We start from the raw sequence: 14960 nt of genomic DNA, 5'->3' as shown, positions 1-14960 counted from the left end.
AATTCAGAGGCAAGGAGTCCTAACAAAGGCACAGGGGTCTGATATAATCGCTCAAAAGGAAGCTAATAAACAAATTGAGGGCGAAATGCGTCAAAATAGGAGGCGCCCGGGTGGAAGTGCACGGCAGCAAGCGCGCTGTAGGCGCTGCGGCGAGACAGGATATAATGCTCGTACGTGTCAAAAAGATGAGGAAGTTATTATAGAATAGACTGCAAGTTGAATTAAGTTAATATCTATTAGCGTTGTGGAGCAATCTACGTTCAAAGCTGTTGAGAGTTGATGAGGTGGCCGGCTCGCTTGGGTGGCCGGCTCGCTTGTGTTGCACGTTAATTGACCCCGCAACTGCAATTCTCGACTCCGTCTTTTATCAGCAAACTTGACTTAAAGTTTTTGGTCATCACCAGAGCAAAAGTTTTTAATTACAGTACCCCCTCGGACCTTCGGTTTGAGAAGGCATTCTCAGTTTAGAACTAGGGAGGCTTCGACAGGCTTAGCTGCATGGCAGATCCAAAGGGACCTTTGGCGGAGAATGTTGCATTTCTTAGCCAATTTGCAAACCAGGGACGAACTTTGTCGGACCCTGTTGTTGATTTACTACCGCCAAGCCACAGGCCGAGAAAAGAAGATGCCGGAAGCAGAAGAGTTTTGACTTTCAACGAAGAGAGAAGACTAGCAGAAGCTTTCGCATTGATTCTGGCAACAACCAACAAGCCATCTCGGGTTGGAGCTGTGTGTATAGAAGAGCAGCCGAACAGCAGTGGTTTTATTGTTAGATTTGCTGCCAATTCGGGAACATTAGACGAGAAAGAGATTGTATTTTATAAAATCATTAACGCTGCAAGATTTGGCAAAAAATCAGGTATGTTTTAATCTATCTCTTCTGAAATGTGTATTGATTATTGCAGATCAGGAGTGGCAACTTCTGGCCGAGATTGTTAAAGCACATCAACTTCGTATCTTGAGACGTCTACGCTCAAGACATGGTCCAAGATCAAATAGTAACGAACCTGGAGGGCACCCTATTATTGAACAACTCCACTCTGCTGTAGTGAAGATTCCAAGGTCGAGATGCCAATTAGGGGATTACCAGCGAGTGAAAGGAGTGGCAGAATCATGGCTGGCGCTTTTCAGGCAGTTAGAGTGCTTGCCCGCGCCTGATGCTCGTTCAGAGAAAGGGGCATGTATTTTGGTAAAGATTATCCTCGGCCTCTCTTCTGATCTCGATGTCACACAGTTTGCGAATGTGCTGTCAACTGCTCGGCCCAAGGACTCGCCTTGGCCATATTCGAACTACGAGAGAGTTCTCAGGGCGTACAAAAAAGTCTCACAGTACAAATGCGCTGCTGAATACATCGAACATATGGTTCGTAAGCACCAATCCTGGGAGCTCCAGTGTGCAAGCAGTGGTCCCTATAAGTTGCACGCCACAGGTGCGCAACCAGTTGGAACCGGGAACCACGGGCTCTATCACCGAACAGTAACAGACGCGTCCGCGAAACAGCGCAGAGATTTTCAGACTGTTGTGACTCAGAGGCTTGGGAAAAGTTTGGCAAAGGTTGAAACGAGCATAGCGAAAGCCATGGAAGTCCATAAGAAGGTCCACGCGGAGATACAGCTGCTTTATCATTACGCTCAGCACACGACGAGTGTTTTCAGACCGAGAATTCTTTGCTCGAATAAGGAAGCATGCTATCTTTGCTATCTATTTATTACAGTGCATGGCGAGTTCCATACGCCAAGATCTCATGGCAACTTTTACCCTGAGTGGAGACTACCGCGAATGGAAGAAGTCGTACTTCCCCACGAATCCATGACACAAATGAAGCAAGTGATCCGGAAGTTCAACGAAGCAATCGAAGAACGTCTTAAACTCTTATTGGAAACTCCGAGGGCGATCAAACCCAAGCCCAGTGAAAGTACGATATTTTCGATGGGATCTACTCTCCCAGCAGCTTTGATCAGCTCTCCAGCAGCTGGCCTACCCGCGGAGATAGCTGCTGCTGAAGCACTCCATTCTGACCATCTTGAAAGCCAGGGGTCAGGCCAGATAAGGCGACGGTCCAGCAAACATCGACCTCCACTCCTTGCCAGATCTGATAGTGTGCATGCTCACACAAGGTCAATAGCCAAAACGGATGCTGAGACGATTTCGACCCAGAGCCAGCTCGCTAGTTTCAGTGTTTCTCGATCTATCGATAATAGAAATGATGCCCAAATATCCGTGACACCCACTCTTAGAGATTCATCGCTCGATGACCTAAGATCGCATTCAGCAGATGCGAGTGAAAATGAGAGTCTGCGAGCAGAGAACTCCAACGCCATAGGGCTACCAACAGGACAAACATATCTACTCAGGCGTGGAAGGAAAACCAAATTGAACATTCAGAGAGGCTATTCCGTCCATCTCATTTTGCCAAAGATTCACTTTGAATTCATTTACGAGTCAAAAGAAGAAGCAACTTCTGGAGACACTGCTTTCGCCGTTCTAACTTCAGAATGGCTCGTGTCGCTGGATTCAGATCCCGATACAACACACATTAATCTCGAGGATCTTACGGTAAATCGAGAAGTTCCCTGTTCAAACATATTCGAGAAGAATGGGATTGTTATTCATAGTCAAGGCCAAATGGTCTTCATGCAAGTAACCTCAATAATTTAGTGTCTATACCGGCCTCGTATAAAATTGTTTTACCAGGCCTTTGGATTAATGTTATGGCAACACCAATCTATACAACCATTCCGCCAAATGCGTGATAAAGACAAACTCTATCGCGAAACCCGCTAAGCCTGTGTCTGGTACATTTACCTTGCGCTTCCGACCACGTTTTCCCTTGCTTGCAGTGACTTGTTCTTTCGCAGTACGCTGAGCTCGCAAGACGGGTCTTCAAGCTGTCTGTGCTAGCTGCTCTCACAGCAACTTAAAGCGCGACACTACTAAAGCCTGACCCCATTCCAACGTTGGACGTATCCACTTCGACCCTCGTATCTACATTGGAGCTTTATAAGCTGCACAGCCTAGATCTAAGTTATGCCTTAATTATAAGTGCGCTAAATATTCATGACTCGCATGAAGCACCGGCGATTCTGATGCGCCAGCGTTATGGGTCCCGTTCTGGCTCCCTCCGGAGTCTGGATGCTGGAGCTTACCTTGCGTCGGACTATTTCCTTAGAAGCCTTGAAAAAGCTAATTGCTATATTATGGCTTAGCTAGGGAAGTTTGACGATAGCACTGGTAACCTAGAAGAGAATTGGGGAGATATAAGTGGCAGCCGTCCATACGCTACTGTACTAGCGCATCCTTAGCGCTATTCCTTAGCTTACATGCGTTACCTTTCAGCTCAACAGGGTTCCTTCTCTTAGCTGGCTTAGCTCCTCTACGCTTATATATACCTATCCTCCTACATAGCAATACACCAGAGTTCTCATCACTTTTCACCAGCTGCCTGATCGCAATCACCGCACCGCGGACATCGAACACAGGATTGCGGAGCATTTGATCCCATTGCAGCGGAATGAAGAGGCAATGTAAGTCTCACGGCATTCATCTATGTCTTTTTTCATTTCCTGCTCTTCTAAATCTGCCCCCTCCCCGATAACTCTTTTGCTCTGCTTGTTTCATCAGCTAATAGAATCGTTCTCCATAGCAATACTATCAATCACGCCCTCAAAACGTGGAGCTTCGACGCCTCCGTCTACAAGCCTGAGCTGGCACGCACCGCCTTCTTGAAAGCAAAACTGCTCGAAAAATTGGGAAAAGAGCAGAAGGCATCCGTGGCGCTGAAAGTGGCGAGTCGGCTGAGGAGAGAATTGACAAATAGGCGCAGAAATGCTGAGGATTTGACCATGGAAGATTTCGAGTGCTTACTCTCGTTTTGGTCGAGATGAAAGGGTGGAGGCGTGAACGGAACGCGACAAGAGGGCGAATGGGTAAATTGTTCGATTGGGATATCGAGGAATCAAAATGCAACGAAAAGGGATAAGAGCTGTCTAAATTGTTTGGTCGACTTTCAGCACTGAAGGTATGGCAGCGACGATTTCGGCCAGCACAGAGCCGAAAGTTCGACATCGAGTGGATGCAGTGAGACCAGGCTGATTGACTGAGTTGTTGGATTTAGTTCAATGCGTTAAATCTGGCACTTGTTGCTAATGCAATACAAGCATATCGAGTCTACATGAACCTCATGAATGAGAAGATCACCGTGTAACGTATTCCACAAGCGAGCCGTCCACCCAAGCGAGCCGTCCACTTCATCACGAAAACGCGACGCGTCAACTTCCAACCACCATGCGTCGACAACACAACGTGCAATCAATACAAAATGAAGGTCGAATATGCATGGCTATCGCAGCAATCAATCGGCAGCAATTTACAAGCGAACGGCGCGCTATTACAACATATGACGTCCCCAGAAGCACACTTCGAGATCGACGCGCTGGAACAACCCCACGACGCGATTCTGAGCCTAATTCGAAGAAGCTTTCAAAGCTAGAGGAATCAGTTATCACTCAACATATACTCGACCTGGATTTGCGAGGATTTCCGCCTAGCTTGTATGCTGTACGAGAGATGGCCAACAAATTGCTTGCTGAGCGCGCCGCCGGCCAAGTTGGCAAGAACTGGCCAGAGAACTTTGTCAAGCGAACACCTGAGCTCAAAACACAATTCAATCGAAAGTACGACCGTCAAAGAGCTCTATGCGAGGATCCAAAAGCTATTAGCGATTGGTTTGAGCTTGTGCGCAATACAAAAGCAAAGTATGGCATCCTGGATAAAGATACACACAACTTCGATGAAGCCGGCTTCCAAATGGGTGTCATCTCAACGGGCGTAGTTGTAACAGGCTCTGAGCGCCGTAATCGTCCAAAATCTGTGCAGCCAGGCAATCGCGAATGGACAACAATAATCCAAGGTGTTAATGCCTGTGGATGGGCTATTCCACCATTTATTATCTTTGCAGGCATATACCACCTTTCTGCATGGTACGAGGGCAACAATATACCACCAGATTGGGTTATAGCAGTAAGCGATAATGGCTGGACAACAAATGAGCTTGGTATTACCTGGCTACACCATTTCAATGCGCATACAAAAGATCGCACGATAGGCACGCACCGGCTGCTGATTATTGATGGCCACGAGAGCCATATCTCGCTCGAATTCCAACAGATTTGCAAGGAGAATAATATCATTACTCTCTGTATGCCAGCGCATTCATCGCACCTGCTACAGCCGCTTGATGTTGGCTGCTTTGCGCCAATGAAAAAGGCGTATGGGCGCCAAATTGAGGACTTGGTGCGCCACCATATCAACCATATCACCAAGCTAGAGTTCCTGCCAGCATTCAAAGCAGCTTTCTACAGCTCAATCACAAAGAGCAACATTTGCGCAGGCTTTCGAGGCGCAGGCCTTGTACCACTTGATCCAGAAGCAGTGCTATTAAAGCTTGATGTTAGGCTCCGTACGCCGTCGCCTCCGCCTGCCGCCGTGGAGGCTCCATGGGAATCAAAAACACCAAGCAACGCTCTTGAGCTAGGCTCTCAATCAGCTTTGATTCGTGAGCGCATTCAAATGCATCAAAATAGCTCGCCTACAGCCATTCTTGACTCGCTTGATAGCCTCTCCAAAGGTGCTGAAAGCATGATGCATCAAGCTGCGCTGCTGCGCGATACCGTTACCAGCCTTCAAAAGGCAAATGAAGCCGCCACAAAGCGCAAGGCGCGCAAAAAAAAGCGCATTCAGAGGGAAGGAACTCTGATAATGGAAACAGGCTCTCAAATAGCTGCTCAACGGCTCGAGAAGGACGCTCAAAGCAAAAAGCAGCAAGGTGGAGCAGGCTCTGATGGAATCGTGCGGCGCTGTGGGCGCTGCGGCGAATCAGGGCACAACATTCGTACGTGCAAAAACGATGCAGAGGTTGCTGCAGATCAGGCTACAAGTTGTATATAGTTGATATCTATTGGCGTTGTGGAGCAATTAACGTTTGAGGCAGGTTTTCATGATGAAGTGGACGGCTCGCTTGGGTGGACGGCTCGCTTGTGGAATACGTTATCAGCTTTTAGATAAGCACCTCTTCTTGAGTAGGCGGGATGAAGGTTCGCCGAACGGAGGTTCGAAGTGTGAAGGTAAGAAGGTCGAAACTCACGTGGAGGTACACACATACCACCAATTAAGTATCTATCAATGCTATTGCTTCTATCACTTATCATACCTCTTCGACTCCCAATAGATTTTCCACCCCGCACTGTAGACCATGCTCTATAGAATCCACATCTTTTTCTTCTGCCAATCCTTGGATCGCACGTCACTGGACGCGAAGGTAGTAGATTCGCTAAAAGCAGCCGGAGGTTTAGCGAACCCTAGCTGGAGACTTAGCCAAACGCAGCCAGAGACTTAGCCAAAAGCCAAGAATCTCGAAATCATCCGAGCAGCTTGCAGTCGGCGGGAAAAAGGTAAAGATCACGTGCGAAGAGAGGCCCTGGTTTGCCTTCAACATTAATACAGTGCCTTGTCATAGATATTCGTACAATGTGCTGCCACTGTCTGAGGGGCTCTAATGTACTGATAGAAACCGGGGGTAGCGAATACATTTCTAATTTGCGTACACCCTTTTGACGCTGTCTGGGGTAGCCTAGCGAGATTACTAGTGTTCAAAATCCGACCTCCTCTCTTATTGGGAAAACTGAAAATACTATGAAGTTCCTCAAGCAGCTGTACACGAGTGTACGATTTTCGATGACGAGGCATTGTACATAGTGTTCAATGCATCAAGTAAACCAGAGTCTCTCCGTTGCATCTACTCTAATTCTTAGTCGGAGCACGCAGCAACACTGAGGCAGGTACCGCCGCATATTCAACATCATACCGCTCGCCGTCAACATTGCCGCGCTTAAAAAGCGCGGGCGACACCACTATTTCGACATATCGCTGGCGTAAGAGCTGCAGATCTTGCTCCGTATCCTCCGACCACTCGTCAGTCATAGTAGCCGGATCGAACAACAGCAGGCCAGGCAGCGTCGTATCGGTTCGTGGTATAGGACGCGGGAAACGGACATACCACAGGGCACGCTGTCGACGAAGAAGCTGCGACAGCCATATGGCATCCTCAAAGATGGCTATGAGGCCGTCTTCGAGCTCATCGTGCCGCTCGGGAGATGCCCAGACACCGATGAAGCTCATGATCTCCCGCGCCGCGGAGATGATTTGTATGCTACCGTTGTCCGTGAGGCCCTTATCTGTGTATGTCTTGGAGAGGAGATCTATGGTGAAGGCGCGCCAGTCATTGAACGTGTGGGCGTGTGAGGATTCTGGGTTTGCGTCAGATTGGTCACCGTAGTTGCATAAAAGGGAGAGAAGGTATGTGGATGGCTCCTGGGTAGACACTTACTATCATAAAATAACCTAGTTTCCAACTCGAGTAGACTGCTCCTAACATTCTCTTCTAACCAAAGATCTGCACTTGTAAATCCCTTGGGAGCGTCCGCGCCCGGCGTTGGTACTGGGAGCGTTCTCAACACTAGATCGCTTATGACGTACGCAGTCCAGCCTCTCACGAAAAGGCGCCGATTCTTCTTCTTAGCGAGGGTAGGTTCGATGAAGCGGATCTCAGGACAAAGAGGAAGAACTTGGACATAGCTGAGGACAGATTCCTGACTGAACTCCGGGCCTTGCAAATTGTCGCCAAGGAAGTTGGACGACCAAGTTTTGATGGAACTGATGAGCGATTTGAACTTAGTTTGGATGTCATCGTCTGTCATCTGAGGACCTAGAAATAGCTCCTTGTTGTCCATGGCTTTCTGCATCTGACCAGCCGATTGCTTGGTACGTTCGTTGATAGCTAGCGCTTCATCGCGCTCGTTCTGAGTGACTTTGAGGATTTGATCGTACTGAACGAAATTTTGTTGCAGCTCCTGGTATGCCGCTTTCCAGATCTCGATCTGGGTACGGGACTCTTCTAATTTGGTGTCGTAGGCCAGATGGGCGTCATTGTTAGCGTGGGGATCGTTTGGGCGCAACATCTTTTTTAGTGTATTGCGCTAGAAAGTTGAGCTGCCGCGGTTCTGAAGAGGTTAAGGAACAAAGCTACTTACAGCACGTCGGTCGCTTACGACATATGGTTTCGCATCTACATTGTGTACATATGGCCTTACGCGAACCACTTCATCTCGTTTGTATTCAAGGCCTCCTGAACGTGCTGGATCTCCTCGCCCTACATCGTAAGCCCAGGTATATTCATATGTGTTCCATAGAGAGCATCATACCTTGTCTCAGTTCTTGACTATTGTCGGTGCCTTCGTGAGACTGGTTTCCCTCATCATGAGACTCATCCACAGTCTTGGGTAGTGGTGGTAGGTTTTGATCTAAGGGAGTTTTGATCGTCTTGCGCCTTGTTAGTGCTGGTTGCCAGGTAGGATACTGCAAATCATTAAATAACTGACTCGCTTTTTTCTACTGGAACTTCGAACCTCTCTCTCCTCTTTTTGCTGATGCGAGGTTTTCATTGGCTGTACAGATGCTTGCATATTATCAATGGGTTCCGATTTCCCCTCCGCCACGTTCTGTGTTGGTGAGTCGGGGTTTGTGGAAAGCTTGAAGGCCGTGAAAATACTGCCATGAGGCATCCTTTAGGAATTGTCCGATTCGAGAGTCGGAGCACAAGTCTCATTCTCTCGAACACGCTTGTTCCTGCTAATAGGAGTCGTGGCCCCTCTTCTGAGGTTGCGCGTCCGCGGGATCAGTCGTATTAAAGCAGCGTTGGGGCGTTTCTGCCCACAAGCTAGAGGCCGGAAGCAGTTACCTTGCTTATCAGCTCATGGTCCAGATGATCACTTTCCGATGCGCCACTGGTAAGTTGAGGTCTGCATTAAGCCGGATACAGAATTCAGACGCGCCTCTTCTCCAATGAGGATATCTTGGACACGTCTTCCCATGCACCAAGTCGTGTGCTGCACTATTTATAAATGGCTGACCGGTATTGAAGGTAGCTAGATCATGCACTCCAAACCTTCTCGTGCCGTGCCGTATCATCGCCTATCTTTTGGCAGCAACGAATCAGATTCCGCTATAATAGCACCAGGCAATAATTGAACGGACATTCTCCATCCATGAATCCATTTCGAGGGTGATTTTAACAAGCCTATATCGTGCTGTCCTATTCGTCTGCAAATCTCAGCTAGGCGTCTAGATGATCAAAAATGGTAGTGGAGATTTGCATTGGCTTGCAAGCGAGATCCAGTCCAGAACCCGATCGTCAAAAAGAGAGCAGATCAGATAAGGAGAAATCGGATCCTGGGTCGTCAATACCCATCCACGAGGTGAAGATCCCTGATACCCCTGGCGGAATGCCTACAAACATGCACATAATGCTGATGGCAGAGGGGATGAATGGAATTAAGAGAGAAAGTTTGAATCTCTTCTTCTTAATCTCTTCCTGCACCTCAGTACCAACAGGGCGCTGGAGACTGACCTGTTCTTTTTGGGCCTTCTCGAGACGCAATTGCTCTTCCTCCCAGTCTCTCTGAATCTGCCGCTTCATCGCCCGATCGTTGGCTCGTAGCTCTAGCTTTAGTTTCTCCAGAGAAGCGAGCTCTTCCTCGTATCTTTTTTTCATGTCATCAATGTTGTTGCTGACATATGCACCGGCGCTTGTTTCGCTCAGACGCTTGCCATTGTCGACGAGCTCCTCTTGAAGCTCGAGGACAGCCGTCTCCTTCATCAGCAATTGACTGATCAAGCCGATGGCGGAGTCGCGGTCGCCATAGAATCGACTTATATTTGAACCGCGGCCAAGCATGTACGCCCAGAAGCGGTCCTTCAGCTGCCGCTCTCGGTCCGATCCGATCGATTGAGAGACCTCGCCCCATCGTGACGTTATGAGCAGAACGTTTTTGAGCGCTCTCTCGCCGCAGATCTTTTTGAAGACCTCGAAAGTCTTAACTGATGATCTGCTGTAGCGGATGTCGGTTATGCGATGGATGTATATCACGCCCTTGAGATCCACGCCAAGCTGGTACTGACAGGACAGAATACGGGCAATCTCCGTCAAGATTTCGGAATCGGTTCTCTGAGTATCATCAAACCCGGGAGTGTCAATGAGAAGGACTTTGCTTGCACCAATTGTGATGGGAATGAGCTGACACGCTTGAGTACCTGTACCACACGTCAATTTGCGTTGTTCTTCTAGTGTCTTTGGTGAACTTACATGAGTCTAGATCGGCTCCTTCCTGGACAACCTCTCGCCCAGCAAGGCGATTGATAAAGTAGCTCTTCCCCGCTCCCGTAACCCCCATGATGATAATCATGCTAAGTCTTTCTGGGCTTGCATTGGATGCGGCCATGTTTGATGATTGAACTGGTACGGAATTGGTGTATCCGATGTTGACGAACGAATGGAGCAAGAGCAAATTCAATGAAGCTGACACATACATATAGATAACTCCCGTTAGATGACCAAAAGAGGCTGAGAACTCAGGCTCCGCATTAGGCTTCCGGCAAAAGGGAAATACGAAGTGAGACAGCTGTGAGCCCAAGTCACTATATCCTTGGAAAGCTTTCGAAAAAGCACAAATCAATGATACACGACATGTTGCCGTACGCCGATCAGGGTTGCATACATAATTCAGCCTTGTGGGCAGCACCAGGCTGAGGGTCCAGAATGTTGCCGCTTTTACTAAATCTGCGCCGGATCTGTCGATAATAAGCGATGGTTTCATAGGATGTCCGCAAATCCCCAATGGTGGTGAAGCAGCATGTGAAGCAACATGTGAAGATGTGGGAGCCTTGCCAATGTGGAGCTGGGAATTGTAAGCAACACGGCGAGATTGTGTCTACGCTACTTGACCCTGAAACCCGGATCCTCAGCACACATCCAACCTTCCGCATTATCCCCACAACTGCTAAAGAGACTAGTTATGGCGGCTGAGATTGTTGTTGGAATAGATTTTGGTACAACGTAGGTCTTGATGAACTTCGAAGAACGGGGAAAGATGTTTGGTGCTCATATTCGCTCATGTGTAGGCATTCTGGGGTATCCTGGGTCGTGAGCGGTGGCAACCAGAATGTCCGCCTCATTACAGACTGGCCGGTAGACAAAGAGTGTTGAATCTTGTAGTTGCTCTTCTCACTTTTTACAGAATCCTGGCTCGCTTGTCGCCAGCGCCGAGAAGGTTCCAACGGCTATATCGTACAAGGACGGCAAGCCGAACAACTGGGGCTACAATGTGGAGATGACCGAGAAAAGCAGTTTCAAGTGGTTCAAGATACTGCTGGACCCAGAGCACAAGTTGCGCAACAAGGCTGAGCCTGTAGTCGCGTCTAGTTCCCTCTTGAGTAGCCTCCAAAAGACCGCCGAAGACGTCGCCGCAGATTACTTGCGCCTCGTTTGGGAATATACCCGAGACGATATCCGGAGGATGAAGGGAGACGACTGGGAATCCCTGTACAGTCTCAAAGTGGTGCTAACTGTCCCTGCCATATGGTCGCCGGCAGCAAAAGAGAAGACAGAGAAGGTTGCGCTGGCTGCCGGGCTGCCGAAGAACCTGTCGTTGGTGTCAGAGCCAGAGGCTGCGGCACTAGCCGTAATGAAAGATAAGAATGACGAAGAAAAGACTATGCAGGTACTTATATCCCGCAGGGCCTTGTGAATTTTCAGCTAATTCAATCAGGTCGGAGACGCCTTCGTAGTGTGCGATGCGGGCGGGGGCACAGTGGTGAGCGCAGCGATAGAAAATCTGTGTGTTTCCTGCTGATAAACTCCAGGACCTCATCAGCTACAAAGTTACCGGTGTCAATCCTATGCAAATGGAAGAGTGCGCAGTAGGCGACGGTATGAACTTAAGCAACCAAATTGACAACTACTGACAATTGGGCTAGGGGACCTGTGTGGATCGGTGTTCGTCGATGCAGCCTTCGAGAAATACGTCAAGACGGTGGTTGGCGAAGGCGACTACAACACAATCCGGGAAAAGGCAAAGAAAAGGATGATGAAAGAGTTTGAAGTGTCAGTAAAGAGATGCTATACTGGCGATAATAAAGAGTTCTCCGTAGATCTTCCAGGCGTAGAAGATAATCCAGATGAAGGCATCGAGGATGATACCATCAGGTTAAAGCCGTGAGCCAGGGAGAAGCGTGACTGTTAGGTAATTTCAGCTGACGAGAACCACAGCAACCTCTTACGGACTGTATTTGACCATGTTATCAACCAGATCGTGACTTTGGTCGACAAGCAAATCGAGGAGGTTCAGGAAAAAGGGCAGAAGGTTAAGGCGGTCCTGTTGGTCGGCGGATTTGGCGCCAACAAGTACATGTACCAAAGACTCAAAAACGCGCATGGTGGCGACGGAGTTGGTGTACTACAAGTCATTGGAGCGTAGGTGTTGGCCGCTATCGCTTGTTGAGTTCATCCTCGTTAATTCTCGCAGCTGGTCAGCCATATGTAGAGGAGCCACTATATGGGGGCTTGAAAACGCGACCACGGCCACACAAGAAACCCCCCAAAGAAGAACAGTCACAGCGCGCATAGCACGCCACAACTACGGAACATCTATGTGCATACCGTTCGACTCTAGTAAGCACTTGGCCAAAGACCGGAGACGCTTACCGGACGGAAACTGGTATGCCAAAGGCCAGATGGAGTGGCTACTCCGGAAGGTACGTCTAGTTGGTGACTCAGATTCATCCTCCAGATGTGCAAGTTGGGTTTGCTGACAGCATTTGCGCAGGGTCAAAGAATCGAAGTTGGGAAGTTTCTCAGGACGCAAATAGCTTCCGATGTGCAGGTAGGGTACTGGGACAAAGGCATACGTAATTTCTCGCAAGAGCTGTTTTTCTGTCCCGATCAGCATGCACCTTCGAGAAGGGAGCCCAGTAAGTCATCGTACGAGAACGTTAAGAGGGGTAATGAACTTAACTTGGCCAATTCACAGGTGTTAAGCTGTTGTGCATAGTCGAGTATGGCATCGACTGCGACAAGCTGTGGCATGAAAAGAGCTTCCGCAACCCTGAGACTAAACAGAAGTACAGAGCTGCTACCTTTCATCTGGTAGTGAGACTGGACACGGCCAAATTGCAGTTTCGCGTGTTCTACAAAGACAAGCCCGTGGCGTTCACCGAAGCCGACTATAAAGAGGACTTGGCGACATCTTAGGCATTATTTCTTATCGGCATGGCGTTTCAGGCTTCATAACGGTATTCTCTTAGCTGTGTATTTGGTAGAGCCAGGAGTGGGACACAGAATATCTTAATGCCATAGGACCATACCACGTAGAAGCGACCAGGTTTGAAAGGGTAGGCTATGAGTGACATTCCCCTGGAAGCTCATTGACCGAAGCGATTCAATTCTCATTCCCTCTTTCCAGATGAGTCTTGAGTTCAGATGATGAAAGCAAACGGCTCTCGAGCTGTTAGATTTGCTTGGAGAGGAGAGACCGTCTCTATTTTAGGTAACATAGAGACTTATGGGGTGACCTGGTGTCGGACAGCGAGAAAGTAGGAACACTTCCACCATTTTCTATAGCATGACAGTAGAGGTCTTCAAGAGCTACTATGTTCTCACACGAATAGTTGCCGTGCTGATGTGAGGAACGCCTGAAGCTTGATATTGAGCCTCACAGGGTAGCGCCGCTTAGTCATCCATCTACATCCTCACGGACCAAAGAAGTTCTGCGCTTTGTCGAAGCCACACATTTATGCTATCGTTTCGGCATTAGCATGTTCTTTCCAGGCATGGAGTCAATCTAACTGCAACAAAGTCTTACGTGCCTCTGTTCGGAAGGCGAACCTTTTGCAGCAACCGCTGAGCATCCCCGCTACTCCTAGCTCCCAGACTCAGCCTGTGCCGTAGTGTCTATCTATGCCGCCAAAACTGAACGCACGACGCATCATGACGAGACCTGACGAGCTAGGATGAAGCAATGGACTTGCCATAACATATATAGATATCCTCACCCCCGCGTTCTCATCATTAACGCCTAAAACCACGATCGCCATCAACCACACATCCCTATCTACAACAATGCCCATCTCCCCCGAACCCTTCAAGTCCCTCCCGTGGGCCCTCCACCTCTTCTCCGATCCTCAATGGACCGCCTCTATTCGTGGCAGCCGTCTGACCGCGACGGCCAACCAGGACTGTTTCAACCGCAAGACGATGCGCAGCAACGACGGCGTGCGCCATTGGTACGAATTTTACAAGAAGCCCTCCACACCCGACGGCTTGGTCACAGATGCCGCAACCCTCGTCACATGCGGTCCGGGCCTGATGGGATTCCCGGGGATGATGCACGCCGGCGCCATGTCCACACTCGTAGACGAAGCGCTGGCATGGGGCATGCTATGCGTTGCAAAACACAATGGGGAGCTTGTTGATGGCCGGGATAGTCTGGAAGACGAGGGCGAGGAGAAGGAGCTTGAACTGGCCGGCTGGATGGCGACAGCGTGGCTGAATATCAAGTATCTTCGCCCCGTGCCTTGTCCTGGCGTTATAGGTTTCGAAACAGAAGTGAACGACCTAGGCAAGAAGATAGAACTGAGTTGTGTGGTCAAGAATGCGAAAGGTGAGGTCTTGGTGAAGGGCGAGGGCCTGTGGGTCAGGATGAAGGGTACGCCGAAGATTTGAACAATAGAGTTGCGTTCAGTCACTTTCTTGGACGGCCTTAAATCTACTATTCTTGTCACTTGTGACCGTCAAGCATCACGTGCATTGAGTATCTTACGAAGGCCTGATAGGTTTGTATACACTTTCCGGCCGCGGCTTGTGGTGCTTCAAGGTTTTCTAAATTCAAATACGTCCAGAGCTTAGTCGGGGCGAAGGATACAGCCCGAGAGTTCGTGTAGCAGTGGAGCGGCCAATGGCAATTGCCTCACCCAACTATGATGGCTTTACCCTTACCATCTTCGCCGGAAACCTCCCGTGATCATCGCATAGTTACCAATAACAGTCACAAAGACTGTCACCGATCCCTCC

General features: G+C 49.0%; 5 protein-coding genes across 5 annotated transcripts; 3 read left to right on the top strand and 2 right to left on the bottom strand.

The window, feature by feature from the left end:
* Positions 1-1780: 1780 nt before the first annotated feature.
* BDZ99DRAFT_515926 (uncharacterized protein) lies at positions 1781-3885 on the top strand (the record flags this gene model as incomplete). The annotated part of the gene is made up of 3 exons (XM_033725022.1): positions 1781-2641; positions 3440-3525; positions 3645-3885. 3 exons carry the CDS (start codon positions 1781-1783, stop codon positions 3883-3885), a joined length of 1188 nt encoding a protein of 395 aa, XP_033582144.1.
* Positions 3886-6350: 2465 nt separating this feature from the next.
* BDZ99DRAFT_549751 (uncharacterized protein) lies at positions 6351-8619 on the bottom strand (the record flags this gene model as incomplete). Its single annotated transcript, XM_033726960.1, has 5 exons — positions 6351-7305; positions 7386-8034; positions 8089-8123; positions 8260-8377; positions 8437-8619. The coding sequence occupies 5 exons, from the start codon at positions 8617-8619 to the stop codon at positions 6800-6802; spliced, it is 1491 nt and encodes a 496-aa protein (XP_033582143.1). The 3' UTR covers positions 6351-6799.
* A 268-nt stretch (positions 8620-8887) lies between these two features.
* Positions 8888-10323, bottom strand: BDZ99DRAFT_408934 (P-loop containing nucleoside triphosphate hydrolase protein). Its single transcript, XM_033716528.1, has 2 exons — positions 10200-10323; positions 8888-10147 (listed from the first exon to the last, which is right to left on the bottom strand). The coding sequence occupies exons 1-2, from the start codon at positions 10297-10299 to the stop codon at positions 9249-9251; spliced, it is 999 nt and encodes a 332-aa protein (XP_033582142.1). The 5' UTR covers positions 10300-10323; the 3' UTR covers positions 8888-9248.
* A 488-nt stretch (positions 10324-10811) lies between these two features.
* BDZ99DRAFT_408930 (uncharacterized protein) lies at positions 10812-13216 on the top strand. The gene is made up of 8 exons (XM_033716527.1): positions 10812-10949; positions 11042-11081; positions 11131-11613; positions 11662-11706; positions 11756-11822; positions 11870-12098; positions 12499-12683; positions 12922-13216. Exons 1-8 carry the CDS (start codon positions 10909-10911, stop codon positions 13140-13142), a joined length of 1311 nt encoding a protein of 436 aa, XP_033582141.1. The 5' UTR covers positions 10812-10908; the 3' UTR covers positions 13143-13216.
* A 468-nt stretch (positions 13217-13684) lies between these two features.
* Positions 13685-14871, top strand: BDZ99DRAFT_459110 (uncharacterized protein). Its single transcript, XM_033719083.1, has one exon. The coding sequence runs from the start codon at positions 14010-14012 to the stop codon at positions 14610-14612; it is 603 nt and encodes a 200-aa protein (XP_033582140.1). The 5' UTR covers positions 13685-14009; the 3' UTR covers positions 14613-14871.
* The last annotated feature ends 89 nt before the right edge of the window (positions 14872-14960 follow it).

The sequence above is a fragment of the Mytilinidion resinicola genome (genome assembly GCF_010093595.1).
Source record: "Mytilinidion resinicola strain CBS 304.34 unplaced genomic scaffold BDZ99scaffold_3, whole genome shotgun sequence".
Lineage (NCBI taxonomy): Eukaryota > Fungi > Ascomycota > Dothideomycetes > Mytilinidiales > Mytilinidiaceae > Mytilinidion > Mytilinidion resinicola.
Note: the sequence above shows the minus strand (reverse complement) of the source record. Positions and strands in the feature narration are given on the sequence as shown.